Source organism: Anser brachyrhynchus (genome assembly GCF_964034855.1).
Source record: "Anser brachyrhynchus genome assembly, chromosome: W".
Classification (NCBI taxonomy): Eukaryota; Metazoa; Chordata; class Aves; order Anseriformes; family Anatidae; genus Anser; species Anser brachyrhynchus.
In genome coordinates, this window is record NC_137704.1 from 15,299,599 (window position 1) to 15,319,073 (window position 19,475).

A 19,475-nucleotide genomic window follows, 5' to 3' on the forward strand; every position below is an offset into this window, starting at 1 on the left:
CAGCTCTCCCCGCGAGAGGGACGGGCGACCGTACCGTGAATAAAGGCCTACCGTAAAGAAGTTCTCTCTACAGACACGTACTGAGATTGCCAGGTGACGTCGGGCTTGCCTGCTTTTGGAGGAGCCGAACTCTCGCTTTCGGACGGAGAGAGACGGATGAGGGCGGGGCGGAGGAAGAGAAAGACAGGATTAGCAGCCATTAGGATTTCCGTGGGAGGTGGTTACTTCGGAGGGTGGTGGTGGGGGACGTTTGGGGACTGCGTTGGTTGCAGTAGGAGGAAGCAGTGAGGGAAGGAGGGGTAGCTGTACTGAGTAGCTCGTCTCGTGTAGGTAGCGCTGCAAGGGCTTCTCCAGGGGTTGCTTATACGTTGTTTGGTGTATGATTTAGAGGAGAGAAGGAGTTGAAAGCGGTCGCTATTTAGAGGCAGGGAACGCGGGATCTGTGCTGCTGGGAGGGCTGTCGCTTTTTCCGTGCCCGTGTGTGGTATCGAGACAGCTCTGTGCTTACCCTTCAGTGCCCAGGTTGGATCTCTCGGGCAGAGAACGTCTGTGTCCCCTAGGGCTAGTGCTGTGGTGGTGGGTGTGTGCGCGAGCATACGTTTTTACGGGGGGTGGGGGTTGTGTCTGAAGCAGTTACGAAGAATGACTTTGGAGTCCATCATGGCGTGCTGCCTGAGTGAGGAAGCCAAGGAAGCCCGGCGGATTAATGACGAGATCGAGCGGCAGCTGCGTCGGGACAAGCGGGACGCCCGCCGGGAGCTGAAGCTGCTTCTGCTGGGTGAGTGCGGGTTGTCCCCAGCAGATACGCCTGAAGTGCCGCTGGAGGTGCAGCCTAGCCATCGCTGCCTCAGGCTCCTTCTGGCTGGTCCCGCCTGTGTGTTACATGGCGCGGTCGGGTTCGGTCGCGGTCTGGGCACTTGCTACCTTCGCCGCGGAGTGGCCGTGTCGTTGGCAGCGGGGACGTTCCTCCGCCTCCGTGTTGTGTGTGCGCACTCGCATACAGGCTTCGCCGAGGCGCTTGTAGTTGGATAAATAACTGGTTCCTGTGGGTGGGTTTGATATGCAAAGAAACCCGGCCTTCCAAAATGGAGAGGGAAAGGAAGGCTGGAGAGGGAGAGAGATCGCTGATGATGGGTGTAGGAAAGTGATGTAAGGCAGCAGGTTAAGGAAAGGACTAGAAGGGAAGTTGCTTTGCAGACTGATGGTGACAGGCTTTAATATCTGCGTTGTTCTGTGAGCCTTGGAAAGGTTGTTGGGTCACCGGTTGCAATTTTTTTTATCCTCATTTTTATTTCATGAGGTCAGCTGGGATAAGGGGTTTATGCCCAGACCGATTTCAAAAGCAAAAGAAGAAATCAAAGCCCCAGATGCATGCATGAAGCTCAAGAGTAACCTGAAGTATGCTGGAGGTTAGCAGGATTTTTAATACCTTTGGAATCCATCTAGTGTTTAGGAAATAAAATCTATTGTATCATTTCTCTTTAATTAAAATAGAGGTGGTTATTTTGGAGCCACGAGTGTGCAAAGGCATTGTTTGTTTGATAGGAGTTTGGCTTGTGTTAAGATAAGCCTTTTGAATTAAAATGCAGTTGTCCATATCTGATGTGCTCTACTATGTTGTGTAGTTCCTGGGGTAATACAGCTTCTTCCTTAGACTAGCAGGTCTTGAAATATGTATGCACCAGTGTCTGGTGTGTGGATGAATGGGGATGTTTCAAATGGATGTGGGATGTTTGTCTTGGGTCACGTGCATGAAAGTAGTGACTTACATTGGGGGAATAAACTGCCTTTTCCTTTCATCTCTCCTTACCTCATTGAAAAGTCAGGTTTTATTTAAATGCTTGCTCATGTATGTCCTATTTCCTACATTAAATATTACAGTTGGTCTTCTGTATATGGAGAAGGGTGTTGGGTTTCTTAACTGGTGTTTAGAAAAAAAAAAAAAAAGATGGGTGGAGACAGGTATAATGCTACCAGTAATAACGTTGTCTCATTTTGGCCTAATTTTGGTTGGTGAAAGTGTTAGCTGCTGTTTCAAAATCCAAGACCAAGATAAAATAGAAGACACCTTGGATTTGTTTAATTTTATAGATGTTTAAGTATAATTATTTAACTATATGTTTGCTTCAGGAGAGGTAGATGGCACATTTGTTACTCAGGTCAAAACTGTTTCTGCATTTTCCTGATTTTTCTTGTTGTAATGCTAGAGGTTTCTCCCAAGTGTTTTTATTTTTTTTCCAAATGCATGAAACATTAAATCCCTTCTCTGTGGGATATATATTAGCATCATTCAGAGATTTGGTTCAAGGACAAAACCACTTCAAAAAAATATGAAAATATTCATTAAAATGGTGAGGTTGGGAACATGAATATCTGAAACTGCTTCAAGACATCCTTTTTTTAATTGACTAGACTTCTACTGTCCTATTACATGTCTCTTTCCCTCAAAACTTAAAGTAGTAGTATTGTTTTAACTTTATTTTATGTAAATGTTAGCAAACTTTTCTCAAAAGTGCTGACTTCTCAGTCCCCCGTTTAAAAAGTGTTGTTGGACTGAAAAGCCTAAGTGTGTTACAGACTTCTGAACATGGGATAAAGGTATATCTGTTTCATTGTAAGGAGAGAACTAACACAGCTTAATTTGAGCTGTGTTAATTGACTGCATGCACTTAAAATTTTTTGCAAGTGCAAAGTAAAAGGTATTAACTCTGAAGGTTTTAAGGAACAAATGAGCAAATCTATGCCATGTTTATTTTCTTGCTTAAAAATTAGATGTATATACAAATACACATGTAGCAAGTATAAAGAAAAAAATCTGTGTCACAAAAGAGGATTTTTTTTTAACCTCCTTAACTTGCATAAATTATAGTGCTTCCTTGCAAAATGAAATACTTCCTTCCTAACTGTAGGTTATTGTTACTTTGTGACATGTACTGTGCCATATACACCCTTCTTGTGTGTTAATATCTTTTTACTTTTCGTGGGATCAAAGAGTTTAAAATGTTAAGTCATTTCTGGAAAACTTATTTTGCACAGTAAGATTAATCATGGAGATGGTTTATTTTTAAAGTAAACATTAAAATACCACTTCTAGGTACTGTATTGCACATCATTGTCCTGTTCTAATCTGTTTTAAAATTAAGCATTTTTTTTTAATTATTGTAATTTTAAGAAATTAAAACTCAGACATATGCATTGAAGTGTATTACAAGGACATGGTAATAGTTTAGCCACTGCGACTTAGATGTAATATTTAAGGTACTTTGGAACAAATTCAGTCATATACTGAATTTGGTTTTAATCTCCTGTATTATTCAAACTCTTCCAGATTTCATGCCTGCAGAATGCTTTGTAAAACCTGGTGTGGTTTAACCTGGCAGGCAGCTAAGTGCCATGTAGCCAGTCACTTACTCTCCCTAGGTGGGATGGGGGAGAGGATCAGAAAGGCAGAAGTGAGAGAACTCATGGGTTGAGACAAAAACAGTTTACTAGGTAAAACAAAAGCAGCATGTGCAAGCAAAGCAAAACAAGGAATTCATTTGCTACTTGCCATCAGCAGGCAGATACTCAGCCACTTCCAGGAAAGCAGGGCTCATCACGTGTAATGGTTTCTTGGGAAGACAAATGCCATCATATTGCTCTGAACGCCTACCCCCTTCCTTCTTCTTTACTCTAGCTTTTATTACCAAGCATGATGTCATATGGTATGGAATCACTTTGGTCAGCCTGGGTCGCTAGTCCTGGCTGTGTCCCCTCCCAGCTTCTGGTGCTCCCCAAGCCTCCTTGCTGACAGCAGCATAAAAAGCAAAAAGAAGTGCTTGGAGAATCAAGGACTGCTCTGCAACAACTGAAAGCATTGTTGTTAGAAAACTAACTCTGTCCCAGTCAAAACCATGACAGTGGGGCAGCATAAGAAGCAAAAAAAAAAAAAAATCCTTGATGCAGTGTAAGCACTGCTCAGGAACAGCTAAAACATCAGTGTGTTATCAAAACTATTTTCACCCTAAATCCAAAACAAAACACCATACCAGCTACTATGAGGAAAGTTAAGTCTATCTTGGCCATGAGCAGGACCCCACTGAACTTTAACTCATGTAACTCTGTTATACCTGCCTGTTCAAATTTACTCTGTATACTAGCATTTTTAAATTTATGATTTGGAAGAATCAAAACAACTGGTTTCATAGTAAATCTGAAGTATCATCATTAGGTACTCACAGATTACGTGTTGTGGTGGTTTTACTCGGGTGGGCAGCTGAGTTCCACCACAGCTGCTTTCTCATTTCCCCCTCCTCAAAGAGGAAGGGGGAGAAAATACGATGAAAAGGGCTCAAGGTTTGAGATAAGGACAGGGAGATCGCTCAACAATTATCGTAACGGGCAAAACAGACTCAGAGTAGGGAGGTAGTAAGATTTATTGCCTATTACTAACAAGGTAGAGAAGTGAGAAACAAAGGAAAGAAACCAAAAACACCTTTCCCACATCCACCCTCTTCCACCTCCTCCCCCCAAGCGGTGCGGGGGAATGGGGATTGCAGTCAGTCTATAGCACTTCATCTCCACTGTTCCTTCACGGTCACTCTCATCCCCTGCACTGTGGGGTCCCTCCCAGGGGATGCAGTCCTTCCCGAACTGATCCTGTGTGGGCTTCCCACAGGTAGCAGCTCTTCAAGAACTGCTCCAAATATGGGTCCGTACCACGGGGTCCATCCGTCAGGAGCACACTGCTCCAGCCTGGGTCCCCTACGGGCAGCAGCTCCTGCCAGGTCACCTGCTCCTATGTGGTCTCCTCTCCATGGGCTACAGGTTTGGCCCGGAATCTGCTCTGGTGGGGGTCCTCCACAGGCTGCAGCCTCTGTCGGTGCAGGTCCACCTGCTCCACCGTGGTCTCCTCCACGGGCTGTAGTGTGGAACCCTGCTCCAGCGTGGTACTCCATGGGCTGCAGGGGGACAGCCTGCTTCACCATGGTCCTTACCACAGGCCACAGGGGACTTCAGCTCTGGTTCCTGGAGCACCTCCTCCCCCTCCTTCTTCACTGACCTTGGTGTCTGCAAGGCTGTTTCTCACTCCTCTCAGTCTCCCAGCTGCTGTGTAGTAGTGTTTTTATTTTTTTTCCCCTGTCTTAAATATGCTCTCACAGAGGTGCAAAACAACATCACTTATTGGCTTGTCTCTGGTCAGCAGTGGGGCCCTTACCTAACATGGGGCAGCTTCTAGATTCTTCTCACGGAAGCCGCCCCTGCAGCCCCCCTGCTACCAAAACCTTGCCACGTAAACCCACTACACATTCAATTTTGCTGTTAATAGCTGTGTTAAATAGAGTTGAGCATGCCCCTTGATCTATTGGCAGGTATTCGGTTGCATCCAAATACGGTCCATTTCACTTCAATGAAGTAGCTGTCCCAGCTGTCTGCAGCTGCACCTTGGCATCCCAGCTGTCTGCACCTCCACCAGTGCCTCACCAACCTCAGAGTAAAGAATTTCTTCCTTATAGGTAATCTAAATCTACCTTTTTTTAGTTTAAAGCCATTACTTTGTCCTATCACTATAATCCCTGATGAAGAGCCCCTCCCCAGCTTTTCTGTAGGCCTTGAGCTACTAGAAGGCTGTTCTAAGGTCTCCCTGAAGCATTCTCTTCTCCTGTCCGAACAACCCCAACTCCCTCAACCTATCTTCATAGGAGAGGTTCTCTGGTCCTTTGATCACCTTTGTGGCCCTCCTCTGGACTCATTCTAACACATCCATGTCCTTCTTGTGCAGGGGGCCCTAGAGTAGTATGCAGTACTCCAGATAGGGTCTGATAAGAGCAGAGGGGGAAAATCATCTCCATTGACCTGCTGGCCATGCTTCTTCTGATGCAGCCCAGGATACCGTTGGCTTTCTGGGCTGCAAGTGCACATTGCTGGCTCATATTGAGCTTCTCATTCACCAACACCTACAGGCCCTTCTCATCAGGGCTGCTCTCAATCCATTATCTTCCCAGCCTGTATTTGTGCTTGGGATTGCCCCAGCCCAAATATAGGACCTTGCACTTGGCCTTGTTGAACCTCATGAGGTTCGCGCAGGCCCACCTCTCAAGCTTGTCCAGGTCCCTCTGGGTGGCGTCCCTTCCCTCCAGCATGTCAACCACACCACCCAGCTTGGTGCCTTTGGCACTCAGTCTCACTGTCCATATCACCGACAAAGATGTTAAACAGTGCTGGTCCCAATACCGACCCCTCAGGAACAGCACTTGGTCTCCACTTGGACACTGAGCTGTTGACCTCAACTCTTTGAAAGCAACCATCCAACCAATTCCTTACCCACTGAGTGGCCCATCCATCAAATCCGTGTCTCTAATTTAGAGACAAGGATATCATGGGGGACAGTGTCAAATGCTTTGCTCAAGTCCAGGTAGATGATGTCAGTTGCTCTTCCTCTATCTGCCAGTGCTGTAACCCCATCATAGAAGGCCACCAGACTTGTCAGGTGTGATCTGCCGTTAGTGAAGCCACGTTGGCTGTCACCCATCCCCTCCTTATTTTCCATGTGCTTTAGCATAGTTTCCAGGAGGATCTGCTCCATGGTTTTGCTAGACACAGCAGTGAGACTGACTGGCCTTGTAGTTGCCTGGGTCTTCCTTTTTTCCTTTTTTGAAAATGGGGGTTATGTTTTTCCTCTTCCAGTCAGCGGGATCTTCACCACGCTGGCACAAAATGCACAAAGGATAAAAATCTGTCAATAATCACCTTTCAGTTTAGCCTCTGTATCAACATTATTCATTGGGGGAAGCAATGTGCTTTCAGAACACTTATGATTTAACCTTAAATTAAGCCTGAAAAGAAAAAAAAAATTGTTTGTGGAACTTCCCCAGTAACTTTTAAAACTTTCCAAAGTGTAATATCACATTAATACTGAAGGACATGGGTTTATCTCATTTAACAGTATTCATGGCTAATAGTATTCCTGGCTGCATTAGGCAAAGTATCACCAGCAGGTCAAGAGAGGTGATCCTTCTCCTCTTCTCAGCATTGGTAAGGCCATACCTGGAGTCCTGCATTCAGTTCTGGGCCTCTCAGTACAAGAGAGACATGGGCATACTGGAAAAAGTCCAATGGAGGACCACCAAGATGATTAAGGAGCACCTCTCCTTATCATTAGGTATGGATGTATGTCTATATATGATAGAATATATCAATGTTTATCTTCAAGAGTCAAATTAGACAACCTTAGAAACAGCTTCTCCAAAGAGATACTTACCAATCTAGTTTCACTGAACAAACAACAAGAAACATATTAAGTATTTGTTCCTTTTCTAGTTGTAAACATATACTTTAGCAACTACCTAAAATTATTTTCAAGTGTTAATTGTTAGTATACAGATGGCTCAATAAAAGATAATAAGAAAAGGTTGCAATGCTTTCAAAATAATTACATTTCCTGCTTTAATGAAGAGCAAAGAAAATAGCCAATTAAAATATGCTATCCAATATCACCTTTTTTAAGCTGTGTGCATACAACTGAAGTATAGTAACAGTTTACCTACTTATATAAGTTGAGGAGACTGTCTATTTGCATAGGTATTTCAGATTACAGAAGGACAGGGAGTTTGTTGGTTGGTTGGTCTTCTGCCTCTTCAAGGTTTAGGGCTTGTTTTGGTTTGTTTGTTTTTTGTTTGGTTGGTCGGTTGTTTTAAAGTCTATGTCTTTGCTAATTCCCCAAGTTCTGCATGTGAATCTTTCATTCAGTTAAAACAGGTATAAGGAAAAAAAAATCCTCCCCCGAAAAAAAGTTCCAAAGATAACTAAAATCAGTTGCAATTAATGTTAATTCAAATGGTTTACCTCCTACCTGTTTGCTTCTGTAACACATAGAGAATGAAAGGATACTCATCCCACATGTTGCTTCATAAACATGTAGTATTTCAAACAAAAAGAACACCTCCCCTTAAGACCTGTGTTTTGCACATCAAAATACCAGCAAGCATGACAAAAAAGCCAATGCACTGTGTTGTGATTTAACCTGGCTGGTAGCTAAACACCACAAAGTAGTTTGCTTACCCTCCCCAAGCCCCCCTCTGTGGGATGGGGGGGAGAATAGGAAAAAAAAGTGAAACCTTATGGGTTGAGATAAAGACAGCTTATTAGGATAGAAAATAAAGGAAAATAATAATGATAATAGTAATACTGTTAATAATGTATACAAAACAAGTGATGCATAATGCAATTGCTTACCACCCGCTGACCAATGCCCAGCCTATCCCTGAGCAGCTGATCCTCTCACCCCGGCCATCCACCTCGTATTCATTATTCAGCATGACGTCAGATGGTATGGAATACCCCTTTGGCCAGTTTGGGTCAGCTGTCCTGGGTCTGTCCCCTCCCAGCTCCTGCTGTACCCCCAGCCTGCCCGCTGGCAGGACAGAGCGAGAAGCTGAAAAGTCCTTGGCTTGGTGTAAGCACTGCTCTGCAACAATTAAAACATCAGCATGTTATCAGCGCTCTTCTCATCCTAATCCAAAACATAGCACCCTACCAGCTACTATGAGGGAAAATTAACTCTGTCCTAACTGGAACCAGGACAGATATCCACCCCTTATTCCATACCATTTATGTCATGATTGGGTCCCAGATTTTCTGATATATGAGAAGTGGTGATTAATTGGGATATATGTGTATAAAATGTCCGCTGACTTTTTTTAGTCTGTGACTGACTTCAGGCTCCATCTGTCACAGCAGTCTTTCAGGGCAGAAGAGATGGTGCGTGATGTTGGCTTGTTACACTTCGGAGCTCGTTCTGGTTCCATTGCACAGCTGTGTTTGTCCAGTTCTATAAAAATTCATTTGTTGTTATCATTACCCACCATGTGTCCAGGTACCTGAGCAAAAGCAATCCCACAAATGGGTTTGTCTTTTCCTGAGGCAGGAGTAGCCCAGACTCTTTTCCCCAGCATGTTCCTTACATGCACTATAGGAAATTTATGCCCTTCTACATTACAGAACAGGTTTGATTGGGCAGGTCCAGCACGGTTGGCAGATCCCCTAGTATTGACTAACCAGGTGGCCTTTGCTAAATGTGTATCCCAATTTTTGAATGTCCCAGCACCTGTTGCCGTCAGTGTAGTCTTTAACAATCCATTGTATCGTTCAACTTTCCCAGAGGCTGGTGCATGATAGGGGATGTGATACACCCACTCAATACCATGTTCTTTGGCCCAAGTGTCTATGAGGTTGTTTTGGAAATGAGTCCCATTATCTGACTCAATTCTTTCTGGGGTGCCATGTCACCATAGGACTTGCTTTTCAAGGCCCAGGATAGTGTTCCGGGCGGTGGCATGGGGCACAGGATATGTTTCCAGCCATCCGGTGGTTGCTTCCACCACTGTAAGTACGTGGCGCTTGCTGCTGCGGGTTTGAGGGAGTGTGATGTAATCAATCTGCCAGGCCTCTCCATATTTATATTTCAGCCATCGTCCTCCATACCAAAGAGGCTTTGACCGCTTGGCTTGCTTGACTGCAGCACATGTTTCACAATCATGAATAACCTGTGCTATAGTGTCCATGGTCAGGTCCACCCCTCGATCACGAGCCCATCTGTATGTTGCATCTCTACCTTGATGGCCTGAGGTGTCATGGGCCCATCGGGCTATCAATAATTCACCTTTATGTTGCCAGTCCAGGTCCACCTGAGCCACTTCAATCTTAGCAGCCTGATCCACCTGCTGGTTGTTTTGATGTTCTTCAGTAGCCCGATCCTTGGGCACGTGAGCATCTACATGGCGTACTTTTATAACCAGGATCTCTCCCCGGGTGGCAATATCTTACGACAGTGCAGCAGCGCAGATGGGTGGCCCAGGTTGGACCACCTCCTCCTCCAGTGATATCCCAAAATATTTGCCTTCTGGCCAGTCCACAATCACTTCCAGGAGTCCTGTGCAACTGGGATTTCCTATTCGAGCCTGCTGAGTGATCAGTGCAATACACTTTCTCCATGTAGCATCAGTTGCATGATGTTGTAGATGGGGCCAGTCCTTTGAACATCCAGCCCAGTACTGGCAGTCGGGGTGCTATAGGAGCTGTGATTCAGTACGAACCACTTCCGAAGCAGATCAAACCCCTTCATATGCTGCCAATATCTCTTTCTCGGTTGCAGGCTTCAGATCCTGTGTATCCCCGCCTCCAAAACCCAAGGGGTTGACCTTGAGTTTCCCCAGGCTGTCAGAGGCTGCAGTTGGGGCTGTTCTCCCTGGCTTCAGCCTAAAGCACATTCTTTACATCTTGTCCTGCTTGGACTGGCCCAAGGGCTACTGCATGAACTATCTCCCGTTTAATTTGTTCAAAGGCTTGTCATTGCTCTGGGACCCATTTGAAATCGTTCTTCTTATGGGTTACTAGATAGAGTGGGTTTATAATCAGACTGTAAATTGGAATGTGCATTCTCCAAAAACTCAAAAAAAACTAGGAAAGTTTGTGTTTCTTTTTTGCTAGTTGGTGGAGACATAGCTGTTATTTTGTTGATCACATCCTTTGGGGTTTGATGACATCCATCATGCCATTTTATTCCTAAAAAATAGATCTTCGCACATCTTTTGACTTTATCTTGTTTTATGGCAAAACCAGCCTTCAGAAGGATTTGGACTATTTTCTTCCCTTTCTTGAAAACGTCTTCTGCTGTGTCACCCCACACATTGTTGTGATCAATGTACTGCAGGTGTTCAAGAGCTTCCCCCTGTTCCAGCGCAGACTGGATCAGTCCATGGCAAATGGTAGGGCTGTGTTTCCACCCCTGGGGCAGCCGATTCCAGGTGTATTGGACTGCCCTCCAAGTGAAAGCAAACTGTGGCCTGCACTCTGCAGGGATGGAGAAAAATGCATTAGCGATATCAATTGTGGCGTACCACTTGGCTGCCTTTGTTCCAGTTCGTACTGGAGTTCTAGCATGTCCGGCACTGCATCACTCAGTGGTGGCGTGACTTCATTCAGGCCATGATAGTCCACTGTTTGCCTCCACTCACCATGAGACTTTCACACTGGCCATATAGTTCAATAAGGTTCAACAAGGCCAAGTCCCTGGTCCTACACTTTGGTCACAACAATCCCATGCAACTCTACACGTTTGGGACACAGTTGTTAGAGAGTTGTAGAGGAAAAGTATCTGGGGGTGTTGGTCAATGGTCGCTTGAACATGAGCCGACAGTGTGCCCTGGTGGCCAAGAAGGCCAACGGCATCCTGGCTTGTACCAGGAATAGTGTAGCCAGCAGGGCCAGGGAGGTGATCGTCCCCCTGTATTCTGCTCTGGTGAGGCTGCACCTCGAGTACTGCATTCACTTTTGGGCCCCTCACTACAAGAAGGACATCGAGGCCCTGGAACGTGTCCAGAGAAGGGCTACAAAGCTGGTGAAGGGCCTGGAACACAAGTCCTATGAGGAGCAGCTGAGCGAACTGGGTTTCTTTAGTCTGGAGAAGAGGAGGGTCAGGGGAGACGTTACAGCTCTGTACCTGGAAGGAGGTTGTGGGGCGCTGAGGGTCGGCCTCTTCTCGCAGATATCCAGTGATAGGATTAGAGGGAATGGCCTCAAGTTGCGAAATTATGAGATATTTCTTCTCAGAAAGAGTAGTCAGGCATTGGAAGGGGTTGGCCAGGGAAGTGGTGCAGTCACTGTCCCTGGGGGTGTTTAAGGTTGGAGGTTGGATGTGGTGCTTAGGGATGTGGTTTAGTGGGTGACATTGCTGGTAGGGGGACAGTTGGAAGAGATGATCTTGGAGGTCTTTTCGAACCTTAATGATTCTATGATACCAATAAAGTGTGAGTTAGTCTTGCTGATCGCTCCTTTGCTCTCCAGTTAATGAATCAGTTTATGGATGGGAATCGGGGAGTCTCGGTTGGTGCGATATTGCTGCTGGTGCATCACTGTGGTAGAGATTGGCACCTGCTGTTCTTCGACCTTCAGCAACCCCACAACAGAAGGGTCCTCCGAGAGACCGGGCAAGGTAGACAACTGTTTAATGTCCTCTGTCTCTAAGGCAGCTATGCCAGAAGCCCACTAGTACCCTTTTGGGATGAGGCCTTCCTTCAGCTACAAGAAGCGTGATGCTTGCATGCTCTCATCCTGACGGGTCACTTCATCCCCCCAGATGTCTGCTGGAAAAGCTACACAGCAGGCTGTAAGCAATCCAGGAGACTCTTGGAGTTATCCTGAGGATAGTTATCTGGAGGCAGTCTGGGCTGCAGTGACCATGCCCTGGTTGAGTTTGTGATCTTGAGGCATATGGGCTTGGCAAAGAGCAAAGTCAGGACCCTGAACTTCCAAAGAGCGAACTTCCAGATGTTTAAAGACCTAGTGGACAAGATCCCCTGGAACACTGTCCTCAGGGACAAAGGAGCTGAGCAGAGCTGGCAACTCTTTAAGGATGTTTTCCTCAGAGCACAAGAACTCTCCATCCCCCTGTGTATGAAAGCGGTCAGGGAGGGCAGACAACCGGGATGGCTGTGCAAGGACCTGCTGGACAAACTGAGGCACAAGAAGGAAATACTGAAAGGACAAACAATAAAATTAATCAGTCTTTCTGTGACTTTAGATACTTTCAGCTGTTATGCCTTTGCTATTGCTTTCTATGACAAGAACGCGGCTAAATTTTGGAGGCACATCCTAATTCTGTTAATTACTCTAAGCAGACTAATTAAGAAAAAAACAACCCACACCTCTGGAAAGAGAACTGATAAATCCACATTCAATATGATAAAAATCTTCCTGAACTCACAGCTCTACAAAGCAAATACTGACATTTAGATTTTGTATTATATAATATAGCGTTGCTTTTTTTGTATGTTTTACCAAAAGATCTCAAAATGCATTACAGAGGTCATAAATGAGATGATAAAATGAATAACATTGATATTAGTTGAACTGAGGCACAAGAAGGAAATGCACAGGCACTGGAAGTAGGGACACGTGGCCTGGGAAGATTACAGGGATGCAGTCTGGATGTGTAGGGATTGGATCAGGAAGGCCAAGGCACAGATGGAACTGATCTTGGCAAGGGATACAAAAAATAACAAGAAGGGATTCTATAGGAACATTGGCCAGAAAAGAAAGGCCAAGGAGAGTGTTCCTCCTCTGATAAATGAGAAGGGAGAACTAGTAATGACAGACATGGAGAAGGCTGAGGGTACTCAACAACTTCTTTGCCTCAGTCTTCACTGCCAGTTAGGATTCTCAAGTCTTTCATTTCCCTGAACCCATAGATGGAGGCTGGAGGAGCAAAGTCCCACCCACTGTAAGCGAACAGCAGGTTTGAGACCACCTGATGAAACTGAACAGGTACAAGTCTATGGGGCCTGATGACATGCATCCCAGGGTCCTGAGGGAATCGGCTGATATAGTTGCAAAGACTCTCTCCATCATATTAGAAAAGTCCTGGCAGTCAGGCGAAGTCCCTGGTGACTGGGAAAAGGGAAACATCACTCCCATTTTTAAAAAGGGTAGAAAGGAGGACCCGGGGAACTACAGACTGGTGAGCCTCAACCTCTGTGCCTAGGAAGATCATCAGAAAGATCCTCCTGGAAGCAATGTCAAGGCACTTGGAAGACAAGGAAGTGATCCGAGACAGCCATCATGGCTTCACTAAGGGCAAGTTGTGCCTGACCAATCTGGCGGCCTTTTATGGTGGAGTCACTGCATCAGTTGATAAGGGAAGACCAACCAATGTCATCTACCTGGACTTCTGTAAGGCCTTTGATATGGTCCCACATGACATCCTGATCTCCAAACTGGAGAGAGATGGATTTGAAGCGCAGAACATTGAGTAGATAAGGAATTGGCTTGAAGGTCGCACCCAGAGAGTGGTGGTCAATGGCTTTATGTCCAGGTGGAGGCCAGTGATGAGTGCTGTCCTTCAGGGGTCTGTATTGGGACCGGTACTGTTTAATATCTCTATCAACAACATAGACAGTGGGATCGAGTGCACCCTCAGCAAGTTTGCAGATGACACCAAGCTGAGTGGTGCAGTCTATACAAGAGAAAGAAGGGATGCCATCCAAAGGCACATGGACAAGCTAGAAAAGTGTGCCCATGTGAACCTAATGAGATTCAACAAGTCAAAGTGCAAGGTGCTGCACCTGGGTTGGGTCAATCCCAGACGTGAGTATAGAGTGGGAAAAGAACTCGCTGAGAGCAGCTCTGCAGAGAAGGACCTGGGGGTTCTGGTGGATGAAAAGCTCGACATGATTTGGCAGTACGCATTTATCAGAAGTGTTTTACAAAGGCTTTATATATTTTAAATTTTCTAATCCATTAATGGTGTTTCAGATGTCTTTTGCCTTGTTTATATAATCATAGAATCACAGAATATCCCGAGTTGGAAGGGACCCACAAGGATCATCAAGTCCAACTCCTGGCACTACGCAGGTCTACACAAAAATTCAGACCATATCACTAAGAGCATACTCCAAATGCTTCTTAAACTCCAACAGGCTTGGTGCAGTGACTGTGTCCCTGGGGAGCCTGTTCCAGTGTGCGACAACCCTCCTGGTGAAGAACCTCTTCCTGATATTCAGCCTGAACCTCCCCTGTCGCAGCTTGACTCCATTCCCTCGGGTCCTATCACTGGTCACTAAAGAGAATAGATCAGTGCCTGCCCCTCCACTCCCTGTCGTGAGGAAGCTGTAGACTGTGATGAGGTCTCCCCTCAGCCTCCTCTTTTCCAGGCTGAACAGGCCAAGTGACCTCAGCCGCTCCTCATACCTCTTCCCCTCTAGGCCCTTCACCATCTTTGTCGCCCTCCTCTGGACGCTCTCCAACAGTTTCACATCCTTTTTGTACTGTGGTGCCCAAAACTGCACACAGTACTCGAGGTGAGGCCGCACCAGCGCAGAGTAGAGCGGGACAATCACTTCCCTCGACCGACTAGCGATGCCGTGCTTGATGCACCCCAGGATACGGTTGGCCCTCCTGGCTACCAGGACACACTGCTGGTTCATATTCAGCTTGCTATCAGCCAAAACCCCCAGATCCCTCTCTGCAGGGCTGCTCTCCAGCATCTCATCGCCCAGTCTGTACGTATAGCCAGGGTTGCCCCTTCCCAGGTGCAGGACCTGGCACTTGCTCTTGTTAAACTTCATGTGGTTGGTGATCGCCCAGCTCTCCAGTCTGTCCAGATCTCTCTGCAAGGCCTTTCCACCCTCAACAGAGTCAGCAACTCCTCCCAGCTTAGTATCATCAGCAAATTTACTCAAAACACCCTCTAGTCCTACATCCAAATCGTTTATGAAAACACTGAAAAGAAGCGGCCCTAAAATGGATCCTTGAGGGACCCCACTGGTGACTGGCCGCCAGCCAGATGTAACCCCATTTACCATAACCCTTTGAGCCCTGCCCGTCAGCCAATTGTTCACCCATTGTATGATGCTTTTATTTAGCTGTATGCTGGACATTTTGTCCAGCAGGAATCTATGGGAAACTGTGTTGAAAGCTTTACTGAAATCCAAAAAGATCACATCAGCTGGTTTCCCTTGATCGATTAGATGGGTGATCTTTTCATAAGAAGAAATCAAGTTAGTCAAACAGGACCTACCCCTTGTGAACCCATGTTGGCTGGGACCAATGACTTCTTTGTCCCCCAGGTGCACTTCAATAACTCCCAGGATAATTTCCATAATTTTACCAGGCAAAATATTGTTTTCCATGTTAGACTGTAGAAAATTTATATGGTAACCTAATTAATTGATTAATTATGATGGTGAAGGGTCTAGAGTGAAAGATATATGAGGAGCAGCTGAGGATACTTGGTTTGTTCAGCTTAGAGAAGAGAAGATTGAGGGGTGACCTCACTGTGGTTTACAGCTTCCTCGTGATGGGGAGCAGAGGGGAAAGTGCCAATTTCTTCTCTCTGGTGACCAGAGATAGAACCTGAGGGAACGGCATGAAGCTGCATCAGGGGAGGTTCTGATTGGATATTAGGAAACAGTTATTCACTGAGAGGGTGGTCAGGCACTGGAACAGGCTCCCCAAGGAAGTGGTCATGGCACCAAGCACCAAGCCAAGGCACGGATGGAAGTGAGCTTGGTAAGGGATGCGAAGAATAAAAGGAAGGGATTCTGTGGCTGGGGGAGCAAAGTCCCACCCACTCTAAGCAAAGAGCAAGTTCGGGACCACGTGATGAAACTAAACAAGTACAAGTCTATGGGGCCTGATGACAACAGGAGTGGCCAGCAGGTTGAGGGAGGTGATTGTCCCCCTCTACTCTGCCCTCATGAGTCCCTACTTGGAGTACTGCATCCAGGTTTGGGGCTTCCAGCATAAGAAGGATGTGCATCTGCTAGAGAAGGTCCAGAGGAGGGCCATGAAGACGACCATGTGGCTGGAGCACCTCTCCTATGAAGAAAGGCTGAGAGAGTTGGGTCTGTTCAGCCTACAGAAGAGAAAGCTCTGGGTTGACCTTCTTGTGGCTTTTCAGTACTGAAAGGGGGGTTATAAAAAAGATGGAGAAAAACTTTTTGATCAGGCAGACAATGGCAGGGCAAAGGGAAATGGCTTTAAACTAAAAGAGGGGAGATTTAGAATAGAGGTCAGGAGGAAATTCTTCACTCAGAGGTTGGTGAGGCACTGGAAGAGCTTGCCCAGAGAGGTTGTGGATGCCTCATCCCTGGAGGTGTTCAATACCAGGCTGGTCGAGGCCCTGGGCACCCTGATCTAGTGGGTGGCATCCCTGCCCATTGTAGGGGGGTTGAAACTAGATGATCTTTAAGGTCCCTTCCTACCCGAGCGTGGTTTTTTACTCAGGTGGGCAGCCGAGTTCCACCACGGCCACTCTCTTGCTCCCCCTCCTAAAAGGGGAAGGGAGAAAATACGACACAAAGGGCTCAAGGTTTGAGATAAGGATTATTTAATTAAAGGGAAAAGGAAGAGGGAAGAAGAAAAAACACAACAAAGGCCACGTGGAAGCACAGAGAGAGAAAAGCATTTACTCTCTACTTCCCATCAGTGAGCGATGTTCGGCCACGTCCTGGGAAGCAGGGCCTCAGTACACGTAGCGGTTGTTTGGGAGGACAGACTCTTCCACGAGAGCCCCCCCTCTCTTTCCCCTTTCCCACCTTTTATTTCTGAGTGTGACATCATATGGCATGGAATATCCCTTTGGTCAGTTTAGGTCAGTTGCCCTAGTGATGTCCCCTCCCCATCACTTGCCCACCCCCAGCCTGCTGGCTCTTGGGGGGTTGGAGGGAGTCCTGATGTGGTACCAGTATTGCACAGCAATAGACAAAACACTGGAGTGATGCCAGTGCTGTTCCAGCTACAAGTGCAGAGCACAGCACTCTATAGGCTGCTGCAGGGAAAGTTAACTCCATCCCAGCCAGACCCAGGACACTGAGCCATTCTAAGTTTCTATGATTCTATTCTGTGCTTTATGGTTTCTCAGACTTTTGTACTAAATATGTGGAGTATATCTTTGTGGGAAAAACTGAAAAATATTACAGAATGTGTGATATGCTATTTTATTTCACTTCATATATAAAAACATGACTCCATTGTGTAGGTTTCAGAGAAAGGGAAAAACTGAGATCTAAGGGTAGCCAAAACCTATTTTTAGTATGCAGTAGTTCTGTATTGCCTAAGTCTGTAATTTTATAAACTTGAGAAGTCATGTTCTTTCCCCTCTGGTAGATTACATCCTGGTGGCCAGTCAGTACCTTGCAGAGATGGTCTGTGTATTTGGTGCTCTGTATCTAACATTGTGCTTGACTTTCTGGGAATGCGTGTGTAAGGAAGACTTGTTTTAGAAGTTTGTTTTCTACACGTGGGAGATGGGGCTGAAGGTTTCAAAACGAAGTCCATGGTAAAGGCAAAAGATTTTAGAGGCTTCCAGGTTAGATTTTGCAATGTGCTACCTCAGAAGGACTTAAGGGTTGCCAGCGCAGCATTGTGCTTTAACATTGCATTGCATTGCTTGTGTAATACTCTACTCTGAGACACCAAAAACATCATGTAAAGCATAAGGCTTCCTTTGTCCTAGGAGCCAAGTATTATGGCATGAATCCAGGCTGAAAGGCTGAGAAGCACTGCATGCAGGTAAATGCATTGCATTTTGTGGAGGGCTAAGTAGCTAGGCAAACATACAGCATTCATATGGCTGTGCAACTGTTCGTTCTAAATTTCGATTTCTCTTTATAAATTATTCATATGTTTGCTTAGATAAGCTCTCCTAATCACAGAGGATGAGGTCACTGAATTGGGCCAAAGAAAAAAATGCTGCGTGATATATTCTGTGAAATTCCCAACAAGCAGATCTTAACTTTAAATTTACAAACATTCAGAATGTTAACTTAAAAACTTATTATTTGTGCTTTGTGTAAAGTACAAAGATGCAAAGAAATTTAAAGGAAGGAATGACTGCCCATTAAAAAATATGAGCCAAATTTTAATTAAAATGGATTTTATATGTTTCTGAGGTAAAGATTGCAGAACTGTAATTATATAGAACTAATTGCCTTTCTAACATTTATGTATTGGTTGTATACCAATTGTTGCTTATCATAATGTCCTGAAGGTTGGCCAAGCAAGATTTCTTTTTCTTACTCTATGAGTAAAAACCTATCATAGTAATTCCCCAACATTAGATGTTGTTGAGAACTATATCTTCAGGAATGGGGATTTATGGTTATATGGTTATAATTTTAAATACGCAATGGTATATTATAGATATTTTGGAGTGTATATTTTGTTTTAGTTATTAGCTATTAACTAGCTCATTGCTATCTATTTCTATTTCTATTTTGTCTTCAAAATAAAAGTTTTAATTCGGTGTTGCTTCAGTTGTTACTATAATACTGCTGTTTTGATGTTTAACTTGTCCTTGTAGTCACCATGTAAGCAACGTAACCACTTGACAATGTTCTGTCCTGCACTGAACAAGCTGTCTGCTTTGTGCAGAAAAGTCATCTCTCTGTCCAGTGGCTGAAGTATATTCTTCTTATTTGTCTTGCAGGCACAGGAGAGAGTGGCAAAAGCACGTTCATCAAACAGATGAGAATCATCCACGGATCAGGTTACTCTGATGAAGACAAAAGGGGCTTTACAAAACTGGTGTACCAGAATATATTTACAGCAATGCAGGCCATGATCAGAGCCATGGATACCCTCAAAATACCATACAAATATGAACATAATAAGGTGAGATTTTTGTTTATTTCCATAGCTGAAGCTTTTCCTCTTTTACCTTTAGGGAGCGTACTGAAGGTCTCTAAAAATTATACATCGTGTACAAATTATATTCTACCTAAAATTTAGAAGAAAAGGGCTTCTTCCAGTCCTGCCTTGACTTCCCTGCCATTTGCACTGCTCTGACAGCACAGAGGTGCTGCTCTTAAGAAGATATCTGGGGGTGGGAGGGTTGTCATAGCAAGAGGGTTAAGGGGTTAAGAGCAGGCTGGCATTTGCCTGTGACTTGAGTTGCCTCTTTTCCTTTCCTCCCATTCCATGTTGTTGTGGTTTAACCC

General features: G+C 45.3%; 1 protein-coding gene across 3 annotated transcripts in view; it reads left to right on the top strand.

Moving 5' to 3' along the window:
- The first annotated feature begins 7 nt into the window (after window positions 1-7).
- LOC308184778 (guanine nucleotide-binding protein G(q) subunit alpha-like) overlaps window positions 8-19,475 on the top strand; it is a 135,435-nt gene continuing 115,967 nt past the window's right edge. Inside the window, exons 1-3 of one of the 3 annotated variants that reach the window (XM_080572318.1) lie at window positions 8-93; window positions 634-778; window positions 18,965-19,149. In XM_080572318.1, the coding sequence (XP_080428444.1) occupies window positions 643-778; window positions 18,965-19,149 (321 nt within the window). In that variant the 5' untranslated portion in view covers window positions 8-93; window positions 634-642. The other 2 variants (XM_080572317.1, XM_080572319.1) reach the window with 2 other exon arrangements.